Here is a 21575-nt window from a genome sequence, read left to right on the forward strand (position 1 = left end):
GTACGAACGAAGGCCACCGGCGGTCCCCTGTAATGGTTAGCTGCTTCTACCCTGGCTAAAAAAACGCGGGACAGACACGGGGGGCAGCGGACACCCCCAGTCCCTTCCCCGGCCCCTCCACCGGGCCCAGCCTCCCTCAGGGCCGTCTCCCGTCCTGGCTCAGAGGCGGTTTTGCCGCTCCCCAACGCCCCAAACGGCTTTAACGGCCGTAAAGGCGAGCCCCACGCGCGCCTACCCCTGCACACGCGGGCGCTGCCGCTGGCGTTGTCAGGGCGGCCCGCCAAGCGCTCCGCCTGCCGCAAAGGAGAGCGAGGGCCGTGCGGCAGCGTCGCGAAAGGGGGCGGGGATGCATTGCCCGGGGTTTTCCTGACTTTATCTCCCACCTAACGTTTACATTCTCTTATCTTCTGCTTTTTGTGTTTTCTTATCTTGCGTCTATGCCAAAACGAGTTAAACTGAGCCGCGTGGGCAGGGCAGGTCCGTGGGTTAATGGTTAAGGCTTCCCCTGCGCCGTTTTCACGCCCGCTTTAAAAAAGAAATTGGGCTGGTGGTTAAAAATTAGACACAGATCTGCCAAGGGGCGAGCAGGAGGACCCCGGCCGCAGGGCTCCTCTGCGGAGAGGGAGAAAACTTGGCCATGAGGGTGGTTTTCGTGGTTTGCTTGTGCCTCCTTTGGGTTTGTGGAGCAGAGGTAAGGATTTGTTGGGGGATCATTAGGTTAATTAAATGATACTCATAAAGCAGTTAGAAGGTCATTACTATGAAAACAAAGCCGGCTGATATTTTGAAAAGTTTCACAGTTTTTGTATTTCATACATTTTTTTCCAGCCTGGTTTGCATATCTGAGTCTTGCTATTTCACATATTGATTCTGCCAGCAGTTTACATGAACAGGCTTCTGGAAAAGGTTTTAACTGTGATCCTATCCCAGAGTCAATTTGCAGGCATGGCTGACCCCACAAAGGTGCAGCAATTTCCCCTCTCCCCCTTTTTTGAGAAATGAGACCACAGCTTTAACTTCTAATGTGGCGACACCACATGTTGTAATGCCTGAGGTTGTGCTGGGGAACCTCTTCCAGCAGAAATTTGTCGTGAAGTCCAGGCGGGCTCAGTGTTCAGCAAACCCTGAGCCTTTCAGAGGAACCCCCAGGTAAAAAGCAATGCTTTTTGATGGCTGTTCACTCAGGACTTGGGAGAAACATCTAGTGCAATATGGGAGTTGTGCCAAGCTGGATCTGGCACATGGTTTGCCATGTGAATCCAACAAGAATGCGTTGGATTCTACTGACTTGAGGAGAGCAGGAAGAATTTATTAAGATTATACAGTCATTAAAGGGGGGTGGGCAGTGGGAGGAGGATTAATTTCTGCCCCAGCAACATCCCCACTGACTTTACTCAGGCCAGGATTTCTTCATGAGAACTTTAAACTTCGGCTCTATTGATTCAGTGGACACAGTGAAAGCTGATAAATCCCATTTGATGACTGGCTTTCTCTCCCATGTTTATGCAAAGTCCATCCATACATTTTTCAAGTTTCAACATTCTTCCTACTCATAGATCTTAGTAAGCAAAAGCATGCAGCCAGCAATGGCTCACCTAGACAGTTAGATGGAGGATCAGGATCCATACTTGCGGTCCAGTAACAACCAGCAACCCCACCACAAATCCGCTGCTCTGCAAGATAGAGGAAGAGAACTGATAAGGAGGAGCATTTATTTTTCACGTTTCTTGAAGATACTTACACTTACTGCTTCAGCAGTCTTGCCATGAAAGAAATAATTTTAGACTTCTTTATTCGCTTCTAAGTAGTTCCTAAATATTTATAGGTGGTAGTTAAACTCAAAGCCGACTGGACCAATGAAAAGTTCTCCAAAAAAAAAAAATCAAGTTGCTACTTTTTTAAAATTTATTTTTCTGGTGTTTAAGTCTCCTTATGTTTTAAGTTGTTTACAATCCCGTTGTTGTGGAATGTTGTAAACCACTGGCTTAAAATGTTTATCATCTGTTGGGTGCTTCAGCCAATCTCTGAAGAGTAAAGAAAATAAAGTTTGTGGGAGACCAGTGAAAGTGAAGGTCACACCAGCGGAACAATCTAAAAAGGAAGAAAAACTGAGAAAGATGAGGTCACCAAGACAAGGAGATAAACACCATAAATATTTAGCATTTCTTTTCTCATAAGATAGGAAAAGGTTTACAAACAAATGCTTTGTTGAGGTCAGTAGGGCATCTGCAGAAATGTTGGTGCAATTCCTAGTCCTGTTCACTGTTTTTTTATTTATTTTGTGCCTTGCAGAACGCAACACATCATTCTGCAGAAGAACCATTTTCACAGGTTGGGCCTGCTGTGCCAGTTGAGCAGGATGCTTACCTCATAGAAGAATGCGTAAACAACAAATACACACACAAGTCCTGTGCGAAAGTTTTTTGTCACCCATGGGAACGATGTGTGGACGGAAAATGCCTCTGTAAGCTTCCCTACCAGTGCCCAAAAAATGGCACTTCAGTTTGTTCCACCAATGGAAAGCAATTCAGCACGTACTGTCACCTAAAGAGCTACGAGTGCCAACGTCCCGAAGCTAAGTTTCTGAACAAGGGAAACTGCATGTCTACAGGTATTAATAGCTCCTCTTCCAAAATGTATCAGTCATTCATTTTTGGCCAAGTGGATGCTTTATTCTTTTTTACAGCTCAGAAAACTTGTTCATTTCCTTGCACTAGTAAAACTATGAAACAGAAAGTGACAAGTCCTGAAAATTGACAGTACCTGATGATTTTCTTAAAGAGATTGAGAGACCCAGGTTACACTGCTGCTGGTAGCTTGCTCAAATCATCAGGTAGGAAGGGAAGAAATAGACAAAGGAAAATGAGCTCAAAGGTTTCCAATGGGGGTGCTGAGCATGGTGGGAGGCATGGAGGGAGAGGGCCTGCTAAGCACATGAGCAGAGAAGGTATATTTTGGGGAGCAAGAGTCCAAGGAACAGAGTCCCGCCACTGAAGTTGGGCTGGGGTACCTGGGAAGACAGTAAGGCACGGTCACCTCAGTCTTCACTCTGCAGATTTCATCTGAACAGAAAGGTGTTCCCCTGCAAACCAGCAGATTTGTACGCTGGCAAGCAGCATCGAGCTGACTTCGTCAGCTCAGCCTCTGCCTAAGTACACAGAAAAAGGGCTCTGCAAATGTCAGCAGTAGCAGTCACCATTCCTACCCATCTTCCAGCCCCACCTCTCCTGTTGGCAGGAGGGTGAGCTCCAGCACCATCCAGCTCTCTTTCCCCACAGAAGCAGCAGCTCAGCCCATTGTCCTCGGGGAGGCAAAATTTGTCTTTGCATGTTCCACTGAAAAGCCTTGGAGAGACTCCGTGTGCTCCTCCTGTGCTCCCCATACAGTTGCAATAAGTCGAGGCAGGGGGAAGCAGTGGGCCTTGGCTCCACTGCAAGCAGCACAAGCTTTACTCCAAAGGTAACAGAAACAGGATCTGGCCATCTCACCTGGAGTGTTGCTGGTTGATTATCAGAAGTTCTCTGATGAAAGGCTAAGATGCACCCTTTCCTCAGCAGAGCTCCAATAATCCTATGTGGCACGAACCATTATCCTCATTTGTCCTGAAACTGGTGAATTTTGAAAAAGTGACAGGCTCAAAGTCATAAAGTCAGTCCTCAGAAAAATCAAGAATCAAGCTCCTGAGTCCAGCCTACTGTTCTTCCCATATGAACTTTGGGTGTCTACTAGATACGTTATGTCTCATTTATTCCTGTGTGGTCTTTCCACTAAATACACCTACATAATATAATTTTATTTGGGATTTTTTGGATTTTTTTTAGAAACATTTAAAATCTCGGAGTATAAGAATTCAAGTTTGCTTCAAGTAAAACCTGTGAATATGGAGAACCTTTTTGTATGTGGCAGTAAGTGGACTATGAATGAAGCAAATGTGGCATGCAGGCACCTTGGCTTTGAATTGTAAGTTTGGGGAATTTATCTCTCATTAACTGCAATGGATTTGAGAAAGTAGTGATGCTTGTATAAGAGTCAGTCACAGCCAGCTGTTAAGGCAAAAAAAAGTCAAAAAGAACGTTTTGGCTACAATAAACCTTATATTGACACCTGAGAGTGCAAACTAAACCACAGATTTCTCTATTATATTACAAATAACAACTATTCAAACCATAAGTATCTTACTTTTAAAATAATGCCAATCTTGCAGTGCCCTGAGCTTCCTCAATATCCATTGGTTTTGGTGTCACCATGCAGGATGGTTCCTGTGTAAGGAGGCTCTTCTATCCATCACCACACCCGGTGGCTGAGATAGAGCCCCATACAGATCCATTGCTAAGCTACATTTTGCAAAAACTGGCACTTTGTTTTACTTTTCTTCCAAAGTATCTCATACTGACTCTTGCACCACTCCAAAGAAAGTCTGCTTCTTTTCCTTAGCCATTGGGAAAATTATATAAATTCTAAACATTAAAAGCAGTGGCTAATCCATTGTGAAATTACAGAACTTATTATTTCTATCTTCACAGAGGTGCTGAATATTACCATACTGTCTTCAACATCACAGAACACACCTTAAATTTGTCACACTGTTTCCGAATAACTTGCAAGGGCCTAGAGACAAGTCTTGCCGAATGTTTTATAAAGAGGAAACTGAGGAATACTGGTGATGGATTTGTTAGACTCCAGTGCCAGAAAATTCTCCGAGGTTAGTAGGTTTGGTGTTTAAAATTTATTTAAGGTTCTTCATGTTATTTTAAGTATATGTATTTATGGTCTATTTTGTTGAGCTGTCAGCCACTGCAAACCTGCAATGAAACCTTTTTCTTTTTAAATAATCTTCTGCAACATTTAAGAGAACTGAGGCAGTCTTGAGTTCATGAACTTGGAAAATAATTCACTGTTGCTCTTAGAATAGTTGGCAGATGATGCCCCAAAGTGGACATATTTCACCCATGATTCTGGTTGTTCCCCCATCCTTTCCAAAGGCACCTAGGTATATTATACCCTGCAAGTCTTGCCTCTCACAGGTTAACTCGTCAGGAGACAGGTGATGACCTCCTCCTCTTAGCTTCGTCTACCAGGGAGATCAATTAGGATGCCAGTTGCAATGTAGCCAGACAAGTGCGACTGTAACGGAACTGCTAGTATCTTCCTGGAACATCTGGGGCCCCTCAGTTTCTCACTGATACAAACAGGAATAGAGTCTTTGTTCTGACTTCTAACACCTTTCCTGTCCCTGTAGTGTGACTTTGGCATTGATAAGCATCAGTCAGCCCAAGAGCTATGATTTGTCTCAGTTTTTAATTGTGCCACAGAAGCAGCTTAGAGACTCTTGAGGAGTTCCTTGGAGAGGGGGAACATGCATCACCTTAATCAGAAATCATTTACAGGGGGGTTGAACCTCTTATTTAATCCCTGTCTACGAGAAATGAAGTCCACTTCTGGCAGGCTACTGGAAGATGGAGGTAGAAAATAAGTGGTCACACTGAAAGTTTGAAGAGGAAGCAATGAAAAGGTTAAAAAAAAAAGACTCCTCTTTACATTACTGGGTCCCACAACGCCAACTGTTGACAGGCCAAACTATTGAATGAATAAAATGTGTAAGCTGAGTATTTCCTGGGGCAGTTGTGAACCTACAGGCATTTCCACACTAACTTTGTTTTTATCCTGCTGCACAGAATGTTCAGCTGATGAGTTTACTTGTGCAAATGCCAAGTGCATTTCTTTGAACAAAACCTGTGATGGAATCAATGACTGTGGAGACCTAAGTGATGAACTGTGCTGTAAAGGTAATAATTTCCTTTCTTAGCTATTTGAAAATCATTTCAGCAGAAAACCACACGCAAAGAATACTTACAGTGATGTAACAATAAAATATCTTTTGCAAAGTCATTACATTAAGGCAACCAAACCCTAATTCTGTATTGGAAAATACAAAAAAAAAAAAAAAAAAAAAAAAAGAAAGACATTATTTTCTGAAGCAGTGAAGCAGGCAGGTGATCTCTGAGGATCTGGATTTCCTCTGAGGATGAGGAAATACAATGAGATTATTTACAAGGCTGTTGATACAAAAAAAAAAAAAAGAAAGAAAGAAAAAAGAAAAAGAAAAAAAAAAAAGAAGAGCTGTGTTAAATAGAATGAAACGTATTTTTCGTAAGGCAAAATCAATAGTAATTAATCAAAAACGTTTGTTTGTTTCCAATGAGCTACCTCTAAACCAAAGTAAGATCTTTCTTAAATTTCTTACTAATACAAGATTATCTATAGAATGTGTGTGAACAGTTCCTGTTGCATAGCTTGTTCATGAACATCATGTTCATGTCATTCTTTCAGCACCTGCAATTCTAGCTGTAACAACTTTTATTCAAAGCAGATCTAGCATAATCTGAATGCAGGAGAATACATTCAGAAGTTGGGTTTCAGGTGCCAAACTGTAATGCGGGTTACAAATACCATCACTACCCCTAAATAATCTTGATTTTGTAGTTTTATAGTTGTCAGTACATTTAATCTGGTAATCATGAAAACATAGTGACAGGAATTTTGGAAATAATAATAAGTACCTGTTGCTTCATATATTTAGAGGACATTTATTCAAATTCCATTTCACCAAAATAGTTGTTTCAGCTGTATGGATTTTAGAAAAATAAGAAGAATTTTAGAAGAAATAAGTTACTAAAGCCAGTAATTTCAAAACAGGACTCAATTCCTAGTGCTACATGTATACCATTCAGTCAAAAGCCTAACTTGGACTCTGATTTTGGAGGGAAATTTGACCCAAGAATCATAAATTCCTCATCTGAGATGATCCATAATGCTGGTAAAACTGGAGGTCCTTTGGCTGAGGTTGAGCATAGGCACATGGCAGTGAAACTGGTAAGGAGTGATACCCATGTCTAAAACTACAGTACTGAACTTGTAGAGAGACTTTTTTTTTTTTAAGTCTTAAAGCAAACATCAGGATAGTAAAATGAGGAGAGCCAAGTATTCATTTCATTTTATACTTACAGAGCCTGCTTTCACGATCTATTTATGAACAGTCAAGTCCCCCATAACATGGATATTATATTGTGTTCACATTTTAAGTTGGAATTCTCTTATATTACAGAATGCAGAAACAACAGTTTCCACTGTCGGTCAAATATCTGTATTCCAAATAGGAATGTCTGTAACCAAGAAGTTGACTGCCTCACAGGAGAGGATGAAGCTCAAGCTTTCTGCTCAGGTTTCCATTTGAGACATGTTTTTATTTCTTTTCCTTTCATTATGCTAAGTTAACACCTAGAGACTACAAAATGCATATAATTAAATTATTTAACAGATTAGCAAAATCAAAATGCATGCGAGAATTAGTCTTTCTGATGTTATGGTATGCTCTACATACTAGGAGACTAAGAGAAGGTTAGGTACTTTTCCTTGCCTTCCTTCTAGAAAAGAATGGCCAGAAAACTAAAGAAAATAAGAAACAGGTGACATTTTAGGAGATATAAAGCAGATTATGTCTTTTGCTTATTTGGCCATCTATCAAACTGATATCTCGTATTTCTGAAGAAAATGTAGACAGAGTTGGCAGGAATATCATCCTCACATGTAATGAACAGCTAATATAATAATTCTTCTGTGCTGTTCTCCTCACCATCAAAAAGATTTTGTTTTGAACTTAGATGTTTTTCCTTGCTCTGCTAAGAGACAAAGTCTAAAGCCAAAAAGTAAACATTTTTGGTACATGGTAATCGGTAAACTGAACTCGAAAGGTAAACACTGTTGTCAGTAACATGAGAACAGACCCAATCCTCAGCCCCTATTTAGGAACTGAATTCAATGGGCATTTTGTTTGAATAAAAGCTGACAAACCAGATTCGGAAAGCATTTAATTTACTTCTCGTGTTGAGTAACCTCCTTTACTCTATTAAAGGAGGTACACAGAATACAGAAGCAGCATCTAAATCAGAAAGAAAAAATAAAAATAAAAAAATCCTTTTATATAATGCTCCTTTGGGCTTCAGAAAGCTCCCAAAAGTTGATGGGGCAGGAGGAGGAATTTCTGGTGGAGGAGAATGGGCTGTTGATTTAGAGATCAAAAAAGAAAGGAGGCCATTTCACAGGGTTTCTTTGCAGAAGGGTTCTCTAGGCAAGAAAATAAGAGTAAATGTCATATAGTTACAAACAAGCGCCTATCTGCTGGATGTAGGTCACTTGCAGGCTGTGGCAGCCAAAGAGTGCCTAGTAAAGGAAACAGTAGGCACCATGCTTAAACAATGTTTTTGTCCATGTGAAATGGTGCACACCTATGCATTTGAAAAGTGTACCATGATTTTGGCACACAAACACATATCTAAGTAACAGAGCAATTTTAAATATTTGCAAACATTTTTAGTATTTTATTATTCCACCACAGGCAAAACAAAGCGTGTTGAATATTACAGTATGGATGCAGGTAAGTAACTAACCATCCACAAAACACCCCATATCTGCTTATTAGTGGCTTTCTAGCTACCAGCCAGCTGGCCAGATCCAGAACACTCAGATATGTGGACTTGATGATTTAGGAGTACACACTCAGGGGCTTACCATTTGCCTCACTTTCCACTAATTTCAAGAATGCCATAATAATTTATCCTGGCCAAGGATCCACATCTGCAGGTTTTGGCAGCTGACAGAGCTAAACTCCAAGCAAATCTATGGGAACTGCTTTAATTTTTTTTCCTGAACACTAGCAACAGTGGAAAATAAAAAGAAATAATGTGATGCTAAGACATAAGCAATTTTCAAAGCAAAAACAGATGCTGAAATTTTTGGTCTTTGCTTTCTTGCTGCTTTAGCTATTCGCATACTCACAGCACTTGTGATTTCAAGATAAAGATAAACCTGTCTCCAAACAGAGAATGAATGCCTGAATTCTGAGACACATTTTTCCTTTTTGTTAAAGAAAGAAAACTGACAAAGACATTTCTTCCCCAAATAAACTGTGGTGTTGTTAATCACACGTTAACTCGACGGAAAAGAATCGTAGGTGGAGAAATTGCAAGCAAGGTAAAACAAACAAACAAAAAAACAACAAGCAAACCTTAACAATATGTGCTCATCTGCATTCATTCAGTATCAAATTAAATGGGTATTATTATCCTTCTGTTAAAATATGCAGAAATAACAAAATCAGCAACAACACTGGTTTCATGTTTTGCAGCAGAACTGGCACTGCACTGAATGAATGTGAAGAGGAGCACAATTTATAAAGTAAAATACCAGGTTGCAAAAAGGAGCATTACAGGATCCAGCAAAATATTTAAAACTGTAGCTAGAAATGACAATTCTAAGAAAACAGAATACAGACAAATGTAATACCTGATCGTACCAGATCAGATTCTACATCTGTTCCTCTGACTAGGAATTTCATGACAGAAAGCTGGGGGGAGGGAGGCATTGCACAAAGAAGATTGAGCAAAACTGCTGTACTTTAGAATACGCACCCTTTATATCCTATACTATATCCTATTTAATTATACCCTATATATTGGGTAGAGCTTAATTTATGAGCAAATTCTCAACAGCAGATTTTGAATTTACAGTCAGCTTTAGTCAAAGAGATGAGGTGATACAAAGGATTGTTTTTCCCTTTATGCATGAAAAATAGTACAATTATAATTTCACGTTGTTTGGGTTTTTGTTGTTTGAATAGGGTGAATTCCCTTGGCAAGTGGCAATTAAAGAAACTGGCACTGAAGGTGCAACAGTGTACTGTGGAGGGGTTTATATTGGTGGCTGTTGGGTTCTGACTGCTGCACACTGTGTCAGGTAAAAACAACAACCTGGGAAATTATTTCTTTGCAAGGTAGAAAGATTAATCTGGACATTATTGCCCTTGTTTGCTAATTCCTGTTTGCCTACTGAATAAAACAACTGAAGACAGAGACTCACTCACATTACTGACAGGGGAGATTCAGAGGAAGAGAATTTTGGCTATGAGTAGACACATGAAAAAGCACTGATGAGTTTAACGAGACAGCACTAAACACAGAGGATGGCCTTTAGGGGTTTTGTTCTGTATTAGCTGCAGCACTCAGCAATAAGTGTCATCAGCCTTGCGTTTGCTACACTTCAGAAAAACCTGGACATGAAGTCCAGAAAGAAACTATATTACACAGTATGAATTTTTATTCTACAGAAACTTTGATAAAACACAAAAATTTATGGCTAAGTGAAACATACAGTGCCTGTGCTAGGTAACACATTTTATTTCATTGTTTCTTTTCCAGAGCAACTCGAGTTCACCTGTACCGTGTCTGGATTGGACTGTTGGATACAATACGGTACGACAGAGAGACAGACACCTACAGGCTAAAGCAACTGATAATCCATGAGAATTATAATGCTGCAACATATGAAAATGACATTGCTCTGATGGAGCTGAAAGGTCATGGGAAAGGAGAATGCTCTCTGAAATACAGCACACCTGCCTGCATTCCCTGGTCAGAGTATATGTTCAACACCGGTGATAAATGCAAGGTTTCTGGATGGGGACTTGAGAAAGGTATTTGATTTAGTGCTTACTACTAGAATGTATTACTTTTATCACAGTGTTTCAAAGTGTGGTCAGCTTTCATTTTGAAAATGCTTACAGGAGGCTAAGCACAGAGAACATCGGTGGTGCTTTGGGCTGCCGCTTTGTTCTGCACTGCTTCCTCTGTTGTCTCAACTATTAAGTAAATTGCTGTGGAGAACACCTCTGAGAACTATCCCGACCAAAAGAAACATTCAGTTCCCTGAGCAGGCTGACCCCCTGGCAGCACATACATTGGTGTCAATGTGGGAGAGGGATGGCAGGAGTCAGATGGCAGCATTTGGAGGACATGCACATAGCAAGGAAACTGTTTGGAACTGTGCTGTTCCCCTACACACTTCTCAAAGGAGATGAGAGCATTTCAGTACCTCCTAGGCATCCAGAGGTGGCTGAAATTACAGATCTCAGATTTACCTTAGCTGTGGAGAGCTGGTAATGGCATTGAACACATGGCCCACAGTCACAGCCACTGCCCCGTCCCTGGATGCGAGCCTCAGTCAGCAGTTACAAAACTTGGCACATCTGAGCACATCTTAGCCGTGTACAAGTTCAACCCTGAGAGGGCTGCATGGGGACAGAGCAGTCCAATGCAGTCACACTTTCAAAGATTTGTCTCATGTCACAGAATGATTTCAGCCCAGTGTCAGAGCTGCCACGTGCTGTTTGTGAGGCTTCTCCTGTCCAAACTCAGTAGCAGTCCATAAAGCAAATACAGAGCTGGGAATTATGAGCAAATGGACAGAGAACAAAACAGAGAATGTCCTTAACCTTGTAATATATTGTTTACCCATAGCGTCAAAATCTGGGCCCCTCTTCTTAAAAAAAAAGAGTAGAATTGGGAAAAAAGGTGACAAGGAGGATTGGGGGCATTTCTCCATTTCGTAGAAAACAATATACTGGTTTCTGGGTGTATGGAAACCTTGATATGGAAAACATGGAAAAAAATTGAGGAGGACAAGAAAAGGGAAAGGGTAAAAATACCACAAAATGAAACTGCTGTATTTAATGCTGCAATTAAACCATGCCACTTTTATTTTAATACATGTGGCCAAGGTATTGCATTACGTAGAGGGTGAGTGTTAGTGGCAGTTCAACATACCTGGTCTATTATAGTTAAGATTATATTCAATGCATAAGCAAATATGTAACTTTCAATTTATGATATTAAATGTCTCATGCATTTTTCATTTTTAACTTAGAAAAGGTTATTCTTTTCTTTTCTAGGTTATACCAAACAGTATGTGCTCAAGTGGGGCAATGTTAATTTATTTCAGAATTGTTCTGAATTGTATCCAGGACGATTTTTTAAGAAAATGGCATGTGCAGGCAAGCATGAACTTACTATAATTTCTTTACTATCAAACCCACAGTTTTCAAGGTCTGCTGTTACTGGCTGGGAAATCTTTTAGACTTGGAAAATACAATAAACCAAATGCCACTGCGTCACCACTAGCAAAACGCTAGCCATTGTAGCCTATCTGCACCACTGCTCCATAGCTATATATAAACAGTTGTGATGACAGTATGACAAGTATTGGTCCTTGTGGGCAAATTTCAGCATGCAGTTGGAGTTGTGTTTTCTAAATACACAAGCACTTTGCAGCCCACTGAACTTCCTCCTACCTTTATTTTATTCTGATCCAGGAACATCTTTAAGTAAGTGCCTTTCTTGGAGGACATTCGTAGTTCTGTTGACTAGGATATGACCATTTATCTGCTTGGACATTTGCTACCAGCAAACTGCACCCCAGTAAAAAAACTATAAACTTTTCAAACCAAGATTAGTCTGGCCAGGAAACTGGTTGTCATTCCTAGTACTAAAATAAGCATTTTGAGAACACATTTTTGCTTCTCACATAACAAAAGGTATTGCCAAATACGCTTCTAAGAGAGCAATGAGCATTCAACTTACAGGACAGATAGTTTTAACTATTGTTTAACTCTGAAAGTAAAGGCAATATTTAAACAAACTACTTACAAAGAAAAAAAATCACAAATGATTTGGCTTTTATATCTAGTTTTTATAAATTCAGCATGAGGCTGACGTGGATACAAACTTTGGAATTAAGGACTGGTATCCACTGGTGTTAGTTATACAAGTTATACAAGTTATTAATTCAACTGAGTAAGGGCAACAAAATCTAGCTTTATAGGATTAGTCATTCAAATTCTAAAATGTTCACAGGGCTCTTTCTTGGTAATGTAGAGATTCGAAAAAGATGTTACATTTTTAAAAACACGGAGTCATGCTGAGTGTGAGTTCCCTCCTACTAGGTCAAACAACCAAGCAGAAAAGAGGAGTATGTTAAAAATTAATACACTTTAACTAAGTCTACAGGGCAAAGCATAAATTGTATTCTAGCTTGCTGGCAATGTTTTTGTCAGTATCACACCCTTCAATCTTAATTCATTTTTTTCAGGAGCACTAAATTTGCTAAAGTGCAAATAAGCAGTTTTGTGACCTCTGAAGCTTGTAAGGAGCACTGAGCCTACACGCTGTGTCTCAGGGCTGCTGTCTGCTGCTCCAAAAGGTCCACAATAAGCGTCCTAACTGCAAGGACTCAGTTGAAGACAGTTGCGCACCCTCCCGTCCCACCATTCACATTTCTCCTTGGCCTGCCCACCTCTTTCCATAAAGCCTGTACAGCAATTAATTTTGAGGCTTCTACCTCTCCATGTAGCTCAGATGAAACTGGCCAATGAATTACTGGGTAGAGAGGACACCAACGGCAGACACCTCAGTATACACATAACGATATCTTCATTTCCATAGGAATCAGCCTACAAATCTTTTTGCCATTTTGTTCCAACTTTCCTCCACTTTTTATGAGCTTCTTCTAATGATATAATACGCGATATGGCTGAATTCTTCTCTATTGCACAGGGTAAACCAAGAAATATATCACTGATGTCAAAGCAAATGAGCATTTGGGCCAGTCACAATTATAAAGAGGGGCCCTTTGTGAAATGAAATAAGAAGTAACAGACCAAAGAGGTTAGGAACCTCCAGTACTGGTGACCATTAGGCAAACACCTGTCAGGCAATGACACAGACCTAAAAAAACTCCTGTGTATTTCTTTGAGTGCTCGCTTGTATATGAACTTTTGCTTTTGTTTCCTTTTTTGCTCCAGGTACTTATGATGGCTCGATAGACAGTTGCAAAGGGGATTCAGGAGGACCCTTGGTCTGTTTTGATGCAGAAAACGTGGCATATGTCTGGGGTGTTGTGAGCTGGGGTGAAAACTGCGGGGAGGCTGGTCACCCCGGAGTCTACACAAAAATTGCCAGCTATTATGATTGGATTAGCCATCACGTGACAAGGAGTCTCATTTCACGGTATAATATCTGAAGCTCAGGAAACACAATACTTCCATGTTATCATCCATGCAATAATGAACACTAGTCCTTTTTTACAATCAGCAGCCATGTACCTTAGCAACTATGAGTACAAATCTTGAAATAATGTATTTTAAAAATGCTTAATTCTCTGTGAATACCACAATTTTGCAGAAGCCTGTAGAAAAATAATTCTATGGTGACATGCCTTCACAGCAAAATTCTCTAATAAAAGCATGCTTACTGCAGGGAACTTGAAGTGTCTGTCTTCTTGTCATTACTTTTTTCCTCTCTCCCGACTTTATGTTGTATTTCAGCTGCAGTTGTTGCTTATTTATTTATTTTAAATGGACAGCCATAGTGAGAGCAGTGTTTGGGAAATGACTGCAGCAGCAATATGCAAGCATCGCAGAAAGGACAGCAAGCACAGAACTTGAAAGGTATTCCATCATCTCAAGGTCTAGGTCATTAGAAACCCTCAGGATGCTGCTTTTCTTGGCAGTCGATTCTGTAGGCTTACTGAGAAATTACACTTCAGACCCCCTGTTAACGGAAGGATTGCATATGATCGTGATGTTTGTTACTCAAAGATTGCTCTGGTTGTAATTCTTTCAGCTAAAAACTCAGACAATTTTTAATTTAGTTAGTACACTGTGTCTGATCATCTAGCTTAGGGCAATTTTTGTATTAATTTAACCACAGCTAGTCACAAAGAACAGAGGAATTTCAAGACAACATAAACTAAATAAGTGTCTTTACTGTCCTACTGTCCTTTGCCTGTGTATGTGTATTTCCAGCATATGACAAACTCGACATCATATAGATCAAGAGTTTTATAACATTCTTCACTGGATTCTAATTTACAAGAGTTTTAATACCTATTTTACTTTATCTTTCTCAATGAATTATCCCATTGAATCAATAGCACAAGTTGTTGACAGGGGGGAGGGAGGTGCTTTTTTTGTGTTTTGCTGCATTTTTTGCTGCTGGTGGTGATGTTTTTTAATAATTCAACGCTGTCTGCTTCAGACAGAAGTTTTACATTTTCCCTGCCTTTTCTTTATCTTCCACTGTCTTGTAGAAAAATCAGCACGAATTTATCAAGGACCCTGTCAATCACCAATAGCTGAAGTTAAGGGTATGAATTACTTCTCTTATCTGCCCCTAATAAAGCTTCCTGTTTAGGAAAGTATTTAAGCATATTCCTTCCTTGGAAATACTTTGCTGAACCAGGGTCTTTATGACGTAATCATAGGGAAAAGCTCTTTTTCAGGACAGGTGTAGGAAGAGCTCCCTCTTTTGTTTGACTTAGCAGACGTCAACTTTTTCCACCTATTTCTTCAGTTAACTCTGATTAATACTAAATGCGAAGGGTGCAAAGAAAAAACAGTATTTTACTGTGTTATCTTCCCACTCTGACTGTCTATCTGGAGTGTTTTCTCTCCATCGCCTGTTTTTCACCAGTAACTTTTCTCCTGAAATCCTGATGCTAGCACGCGCGGGTCAATCCTACGCACCTTAAAACAAAGATTTCATTACAAAATCTAAACCAGCTCCCCTACGGCTCCACTTCGCCCCCTCTAAGGAGCATGTAGGATTTAAATATATATAGATAGGCATGTGTATGGACTGGGAAGTTTAGCAAGCGGGCTCATTTTGGTCGCTTTTCTGTAGCCACAGACCCCACATGCTCAGCACTGAGGCACGGCCATCCCCTACCCCGCCACCCCACTCCTCCAGCGGCCCCCTCAGGTATTGGGGCGTCCCCTCAGGTTTTGGGGCGTCGCCTCAGCCTTGGGGTCGTCGCCTCAGGCTTGGCGGCACCTCCCCGGAGGCGGGCTCGGGGCGGCGCCCGGCGGGCCGATGGCGGCGGGCAGGCGGCGGGGGCTCAAGGCGAGCGGCCGGCCCTGGGCATGGCCGGCGCCTTGCTGCTGCAGCTGCTGCTGCCGCTGCTGGCCTGCGCCTGGCTGGGTGCGAGCCAGGAGGCGCCGCGGACTCCCGACTGGCGGCTGACGCTGAAGACGATTCGCAACGGGGTGCACAAGATCGACGTGTACCTCAACGCCGCCCTCGACCTGCTGGGCGGCGAGGACGGGCTGTGCCACTACAAGTGCAGCGACGGTGAGGGGGCCGCCGCGGGGAGAAGGAGGGAAATGGCCGCCCGGGCCGGGCTGATTGGCGGTGCCTGGAAGCGCCGGGCCGCAGCCGTGCCCTCGCCTTGTTGTTGCGAGGCCGCGAAAGGAGGTGAAGGGTCGCCTCCCGGATCAGGATTCGGATCCGGATTGGGTCGGGACGCGAGGTCTGCTCCCCGGCGGGGGGTCGGGGCTTCAGCGGGCTCTGGTGGTGTAAACGCCCGGGTAGTGAGGGTTGTTGTTGGATCCGTTTCGTTCCGTGTGTTTTTCGTTTAACCCTTAGGATCGTCAACATACTGGCTTTGTACAAAGCATGGAGCACTTTAAAGTTTATTAGTACTTCAAAGAGCCCTTCTTTTTCTTAAAAATAATCTCGTGTATTGCACACAAGTCGTGCATCGATTGTAGTGACTCTCATGCATTGTTTGTAGTGACTCAAGACCTTTTTTTTTTTTTTTCTTTTTTTTTTCTTTTTTACATGGAAACTAAAGTGAATACTTGTTCAGGTGTCTTATCGCCCCCTTGTTGGCAAAGTGCTTAGTGCTTCTAAGCTGTGATTTGGAAAGACTTCGTGATACTCAGGTGCTTGAATACATGCTTATGCCAAAAATACAATTGTCTCAAGCCCAGCAAATGGCAGTGGTGAGCTTTGATGGTACTAAAATTCTGTGGAAAAATATATTTGAGGTATTATAAATGGCCTTTTACAGGATCAAAGCCCTTTCCTCGCTACGGGTATAAACCTTCACCACCAAACGGCTGTGGATCTCCTCTATTTGGGGTTCAGGTAAGTCCATTTTGGGGTTTCTTTGTGCCTGTGGATTTTCATACATGGACTTTCCTCGATGTGTGTGTTTTCTTCCTTTCATATTGTAAGGATGAGCAATCACCCATGTACTATATCCCTGCCTCTATCAGCTCCAGCACGTGCTTTGGTAACAACATGTGGAAATACTAGTATTATAAATGAACAAAATGTAAATATTTTCATCATCATAAATATTATAGGGATAAAATAGTGATGATGATTAACTTCTAATCTTTTAACCAATAATGTTTCATTCTCACAGTCTTGAAAGCACTGAACAACTGAACAGTAGCCCTGTAGGAGTGGAGGTTTTGACTCCCACTTTACCAACGCTAATCCATTTTCCTTCAAAGAAAATATGGGTTGTGTTATGTACTGGGTCTGACGGGGATGGAGTTAACTTCCTTCATAGCAGCCTGCGTCATGCTGTGTTAGGGATTTGGGGCTAAAACAGTGTCGATAGGTAACACACCACTGGTTCTGTCTATTGCTGAGCAATGCGTGCACAGCATTACAGCTTTCTCTTTTTTTCCCCACTGTGCCTAGCAAGCAGGCTGGGGCTGGGCAGGAAGCTGGGAGGGGACACAGCGGGGGCTCAGAGAAGGGATATTCCATACTGTATAGCATCATGTTTAGCAGTAAAACTGGCGTAGTGGTAAAAGAAGGGAGCAAGAGGAAGGGGTTGGCTGCCAAGGTGGCTGTTGCTCTGGAACATGCTAGGCATCAGTCTACTTTGTGTTTTCCTTTTCCCTCTTTAGGTCACCTATTAAATTTTATCTAGAACTATGTGTTATCTTGCCTTTGCATTTCCTATTCTCTCCCCTGTCCTGTGAGGGGGCAGGGGTTAAGCAGGCAGCTGTGTAAGTGTTTGGCTGCTGGCCGGGGTCAAGCCAGCACAGCTTACTAGCGGTGAACAGCAAACCATAGAGACAACTGAATGACAGCTGGATTGATTGCATTAGTTATTAATTTCTAACTTCTGTATTCTGTCATATTCATAGACTGTATCTTTCTTATGTAATATCTCAAGATTCCAATCTTAATTGTACCACCAATGCTGTGGGGGGATTTTCTTCGCAGTTTGACATTGGGATCCCTTCGATGACAAAGTGCTGCAATCACCATGACAGATGTTATGATACTTGTGGCAATAAAAAAAATGACTGTGATGAGCAATTTCAGTCGTGCCTCTCCAAAATTTGCAGAGATGTGCAGAAAACACTTGGAATATCAGAGAGCGTACAGGGTAAGCCTGAAAAATGCCTTTGTTTTTCCAACTTTAACTGAGCTTGTTTGGCAAAGAATCTTTGTGCAGCACAGTAATGCCACATTTTCTTAAGCTAAAGCTATTGCTGAAGGATGCCTTGTTCAGTCCGTCTGTCATGCAGCCCAGACATGCGTACAGCTGAGCAATGACACAGCATAGGAAAATGATCAGGGCTAAAATGGGGAAAAAATAATTATTCCCTTTTAGGAGTACCGAGATGGGAATACAACCTGATCAAAACATACATATAACTGTAATTGTTGCATTTGCTGTAGTGTAGCTCAATATTCACTGTTTTGCTGGCTGAGTTCTAAATGTCTACTACATGTCATTGCTAGTAAACAGTAGGACAATACTGAATTGTCTCCTTTTATGAAATAAGATACTAGAATAATATATTGTTATAGCGGAAGCAGTTAATGCTGTCCCTTAGTGCATACATTTTAGGTTTTTCCTGAACAGCCCATAATCCTATGATTGGATTCCTTCTGATTGTTGGCCTGCATCTGATCAATGCATGACATAACCACACTTAACTTGGACAATGGCACTTTTACAGTAAGTAGTCCCACCAAGAACAATCAGTTTTTACAACAAGCCTCTGTTTGAACTTTTCAGATCCACACAACTGCAGAGAAGTCATCATGTTAGTGCTTTGTGTCAAAACTGATGAATATTTACGAAATTCTGTTGAGTTGCTGTTAAAGGTAGCAGCCTTTGCATAAATCAGGATGCAAAAAGTGAGGGATAAAACTTCATCTTGCCAGAACTAAGTGATGTTTCTAACACTGATAACATTCCATATTCAATGAACTTTCTTCATTTTCATTGGCATAAGTAAAATCTTCATTCACAACGTTAATGACTCCGTATTGGTTCAGTCTTTGGTTTGACAGTCTGTTTGCTATGCCCAGAGCAGTCTGCTTTTTAAAATCCTTCTCAGTTTACCTGAGTCATGTCTAGTAGGTTCATATTCCATCTAGAGTACTTCTCACTTAACTTCTCTTTGTTTGCAGCTTGTGAATCAACTGTCCAGCTGTTGTTTGATGCAGTTATACATTTAGGATGTAAACCATACCTGGACAGCCAGAGAGCTGCCTGTATGTGTCGGTATGAGGATAAGACAGATCTCTGAAAGATATGGACATCTTACGGTTCCGAATGAAGTAAAAGACTCAACTGAAATGAAGCAAGACTTTGACTAAAGCTTTACAGTTTCCAGAAAGTAATATATTAAATGCTAACGTGAATATACTGGTTTGAAAGTTACTGTGATATTCTTCCTCATGTTTTTTAAAAAAAAATATCAAGTCTTCGTTATCTTTACCTTTAAACTAGAAACATGGAAACTGAAATTAGATTCCTTTGGTGGATGTACACTGAGGGTATGCTATTGTAAAACATCAGTGCTAATTTAAATTAAAACAAAAATGCACAGTGAGGAAATCAGAGGCACAGAAGAGTTGAATTCTCAGGTGATTTTTAATGTAGGTCAAATGTTAGGTTTCCTAGCAGTTGATGCTTCTGATAAGATCTATCAGGAAAGAGTGTTTTGTGTGAGTTAATATAGAATCTTGCATAGCCAGTACTTTCATGCTTTTGGTACAACTGCCTTCAGTTCTTTCAGACGTATTCTGTCCTGTGGGTTTGTTTTAAAACAAAACAAAACAAAAAAAACCCTAAGCAAGGGTATATATCTGCACTATATATTTCTACCTGATTCTTTATCAAACTTACTTTTACAGCACTTTTCAGATCAAATAAGTTGATCCTTCTAAGGCTTGACTGCTAAAATGAACAGTTCGCGACCTAAGGATATACTTCTGATATGAGAAATTGCTGGAATGTATTTGTAATGTTACGTAATTTTAAAAACTATTCAAGTGTTTATTTTTCAAATAAAAAGTATTGTGTATTATATGCATAGAAAGGATATATTGTTCAAAGATGTTGATTTGTATTTGTTTTGTGGCACCACTTGGTTACTGTGTTCACCTTTGCTTTCATTTAGTCTGTTCTGATTGAAAACTAGAAGAAGGTTCCACGGATAGGGTCAGCATGTCCAACAAACCTTTTTATTTAAAATGCCTGCCATGACACTGGCAGAAATTTGAGCTTGTATTTCTGTTGTGTATTCCCATGACCTCTGTGAGGCTGACAAACATCTGAGCCTTTATTTCCGTCATCGATGACTTCTGTGATGTCTCTAGCTGAAATCATCAGATGCCTGTATTATTTGGGATTTGTCCTCCATCCTGATATTTTGTTGCTAATCTCCAGTTAACTTTTGCATTAGATCCTGTACTACTGCTCTGTTTTGCCTTAGAAATCCACAAGACAACTGAAAATCAAGATATTGCATCAGTGAACAGGGAGCAGAGACTGCGTAGAAAGCCTAAAATTTACCTGACTCATGGATTGTGATTTTTCTCTGGAAGTGCTTTTATATGTTTTTGCTTTACCGGTTGTTTGTGGCGTTTTTGTTTTGTTTTTCACTAGAGCTTAGTGTAAGTGATACAATATAAGTGCCTCAGAATAAAGTTCCTGCTGAAGTTCTTTGGCCATAGTTTTGTGTTTGTGACTACTAAGTAATGCTGCAAGAGACATACTACTGCCAAGTTTTACAAAACTGAGTTTGAAGAACTTGTGGTTCCTCCAAATTCAGTGAAATTTATTTTGTCATAGAATTGAAATGATTCTGAATTACCCTCATTGCTTAAAACTATGATGCATTATCACAGTGAGTGCAGAATAATATCATAGTTTGACCAGGTAAGTCAGGTAAAAGTGAGCTTCAGCTATGTGCTTATATGTACACAGAAGAAAATTTTCACTGTTGGAAAGAGCTGGGCTTTGTTCCCTTCTGTATTAACCTGCAAATATACCATGAAAGCATTTAATAGTTCCCCTCAAACTATTTTTAATACTAAAAAGAGCCTTTACATGGCTAGATAACACAACAGATGACGTTACTGATAATAAACCAAAGGAAGCATTTATATTTGAGGGAGTCTTTGCCTAAGTTTTGCCTGTAGCAGAAATCCTTGGTTATATTTTCCTGTAAATTATGTGAAACATTACAGGCTACAATGGCAAAGGGAAACCTAGATATCACCCTCAGGATTACTCATGTCATTCAACAGCCTTTATATATATATATATATATATATATATATATATATAAATTATATTGCAGTTTTGGCATTTGGCTCATTATTGTGTGCTTTCATGTAGGCAATAGCACTATTTTTAAATGTCTCAGTGATTTTTTTATTTTTTACAGGTTTTAATGTGATTATGTCTGTCAGGCTATTTTGCTTGTCTGGATGATTTGAACAGCAGTAGCATGTCCAAAATCAAGCAACCTTCTTCAATCTGCAGTTTTGATACATCCACGATGCTTTCTGAATAAATAAATAAATAAATAATGCCCCCTTAGGGTGGAGCTACTGCAACAACCCAAGACTTTCTAA

At 40.6% G+C, this 21575-nt stretch overlaps 2 protein-coding genes across 2 annotated transcripts; both read left to right on the forward strand.

Moving 5' to 3' along the window:
- Positions 1–637: 637 nt before the first annotated feature.
- On the forward strand, positions 638–14154 carry CFI (complement factor I). The gene is made up of 12 exons (XM_035324351.1): positions 638–691; positions 2293–2611; positions 3822–3960; positions 4524–4702; positions 5676–5786; positions 7106–7222; positions 8396–8434; positions 8927–9030; positions 9677–9792; positions 10254–10528; positions 11783–11884; positions 13691–14154. The coding sequence occupies exons 1-12, from the start codon at positions 638–640 to the stop codon at positions 13906–13908; spliced, it is 1773 nt and encodes a 590-aa protein (XP_035180242.1). The 3' UTR covers positions 13909–14154.
- A 1460-nt stretch (positions 14155–15614) lies between these two features.
- PLA2G12A (phospholipase A2 group XIIA) lies at positions 15615–20668 on the forward strand. The gene is made up of 4 exons (XM_035325039.1): positions 15615–16016; positions 16738–16814; positions 17916–18081; positions 19119–20668. Exons 1-4 carry the CDS (start codon positions 15809–15811, stop codon positions 19235–19237), a joined length of 570 nt encoding a protein of 189 aa, XP_035180930.1. The 5' UTR covers positions 15615–15808; the 3' UTR covers positions 19238–20668.
- Positions 20669–21575: the final 907 nt, after the last annotated feature.

The sequence above is a fragment of the Oxyura jamaicensis genome, chromosome 4 (genome assembly GCF_011077185.1).
Source record: "Oxyura jamaicensis isolate SHBP4307 breed ruddy duck chromosome 4, BPBGC_Ojam_1.0, whole genome shotgun sequence".
Classification (NCBI taxonomy): Eukaryota; Metazoa; Chordata; class Aves; order Anseriformes; family Anatidae; genus Oxyura; species Oxyura jamaicensis.